The 1,963-nt window shown below is 57.3% G+C and overlaps 1 protein-coding gene across 1 annotated transcript in view; it reads right to left on the minus strand.

Moving 5' to 3' along the window:
• Positions 1–1,650: 1,650 nt before the first annotated feature.
• The window catches only part of AURANDRAFT_68005 (hypothetical protein), a gene marked incomplete at both ends in the record, with an annotated part of 1,438 nt that continues 1,125 nt past the window's right edge, over positions 1,651–1,963 (minus strand). Inside the window, one exon of the mRNA XM_009043605.1 lies at positions 1,651–1,804. Coding sequence (XP_009041853.1) covers positions 1,651–1,804 — 154 coding nt within the window. The remainder of the gene's footprint in view (positions 1,805–1,963) is intronic.

Genomic DNA, 1,963 nt, shown 5'->3' on the forward strand with positions numbered 1-1,963 from the left:
GAGGATTTTATATCAAGACGGACCCCGCCGGCCGGCACAGCCCACATTTAGTTCGATTTATTTAGTTTTAGTAAGAATTTCAAGACGGACCCCACCGGCGCACGATCACGCCAGGACGGACCACGTCGCGCTGATGCGCTGGCGATAGTTTCGGCCCGGCGACAGTAGGGCATGCCGACCGACCTAGAATTACCCCGGGCGTCGCTAGAAAGAACAGGCATCTTACAGGGCCGGAGGGGCCCCGGTGTCGCCGCGCCTGAGCTCGTGCAAAAACGGAAGATGCCTCGGAGCTGAGACTGGGCGGAATTGGCTCAGGCGAGTCGACACCACGGCATAGTCGACCTCGATGTCTCCAAAGAAAGATTCCGAAGACGAGCCAGGCTTCCTCCGATTGAACAGATAAACGGACGATAGCGGGTACGGACCGAAGGGAAGTCGCCAAAAATGACCATTCACTAGCAAATCGACCATTTGTGTCTCCCAGTTGAACACAGCCTCGAAAGAGTACCATTTCATCGGCTTCGCGTAGCGTTCAAGGACGTACTGGGTTCCCGAGCAGTCGTCGTAATATACGAGCCGCCTGTCTTGGTTGGCCAGCATTCCGGTCGGTACTCCATTCGGTGCCGCTGGGGAATCAAATGCAATTCTGCACAGGAAGGGTGGGCGCCCATCAGCGTGTTGGTTGTAAGTTTCCGGGTTTCGCCACGAGGACAGCGCAAACGAGGGGCCTCCGGTCTTCGACCTGTAGCAGACGTGCACCTTGAGCCTCTGCACACGATTTCGCGATCCACTGGCCCGCCACACTAGCCCACCCAGGTGATCAAGGCCCAGATATGGGAATCTGCTCAGCGCGATGCCGAAACCGGGCTGCCAAATCGCCGCGCGGAATGACGGGTCGGGGTTCGGCTTCCCTCCTGGTCTGTCCCCCAGTGACGCAACACGTTCCCAGTTGTCTAGGCTCCCCCATGACTCGCGGAAATGGACCATGTCGTGGCCGCAGTTGGACAGGGCGTCCATGATGCAGATCTTGAATTTAGGTGTGGCCTGGGCAAGCGTCACCAACACTCGCACGTGATCCGCAGCGAAGGACCGCGCCAGCGCCGGCAGCGAGGCGATGCTCGATAGATCCAAGAAGCGAATCACGGCGGCGGCTTGATCGCGGTGGCGCCAGAAAGCCGGGAGGCCGTGCGACATCGTGCGATGAAGCTTGTCCATGTCATCAGATCAGTTTGAATGTCATGATCGACGGCCCGCGGGGTCCATATTGATATTCTTTGCATTTGCGGGGTCCGAACTGATATTCTTTGCATTCGCGGATTGGGCAACATTCTTCTCGAGCGGCGTCGCGCAATGCGGGCGCTCCTCGTCGGGGCCCTCGCGGCGTCGGCGGTCCCCGCGGCGCGGTCCGACGACGGCGGCGCGTCGCTGGCGCAGGCCGTCGCGCCCGGTTTTACCACTGTAGCCACATACAACTAAAAGTTTCTTTACCAGACAAAGATCAATTTAAGAAGTATAGTGCTTGTAAAAAATTCAGCATTGGTATTATAAAAAAAAGCTTCAGATACATTTATTAAATCTGCTATCAAAAAAACAAGCGTGATATCTAAAGATAAACCAGCACCACCACCACTACCACTACCACCACCAAAGCTAGATGCCACTCGGCGAACAATCCGTTTGAAATCTTGACCACCACTTGTCGAGCACTTCCTCCAGAAATGTCGTTGTAACCCACGCATGGTCCTTGAAGCCCATGACTGCACGCTTATCCTTAGCTGAAGCCCGCGGCTGCCGCGAAAAACGCCTGCAGCGCGACCCGCGCTTGTAAGGCCCGCGCCTGTCCACTAAACGGGCGCCCCTGCAGCTCCGGCGGGACTGGGTTGGACACAACCATGGCCGCCGCTGCTCCAACCCACCCTATGCCCCCTCCTCAGAAAGAATTTCGCCGGCGGGCTGCTTCAGC

The sequence above is a fragment of the Aureococcus anophagefferens genome, assembly GCF_000186865.1.
Source record: "Aureococcus anophagefferens unplaced genomic scaffold AURANscaffold_59, whole genome shotgun sequence".
Classification (NCBI taxonomy): domain Eukaryota; class Pelagophyceae; order Pelagomonadales; family Pelagomonadaceae; genus Aureococcus; species Aureococcus anophagefferens.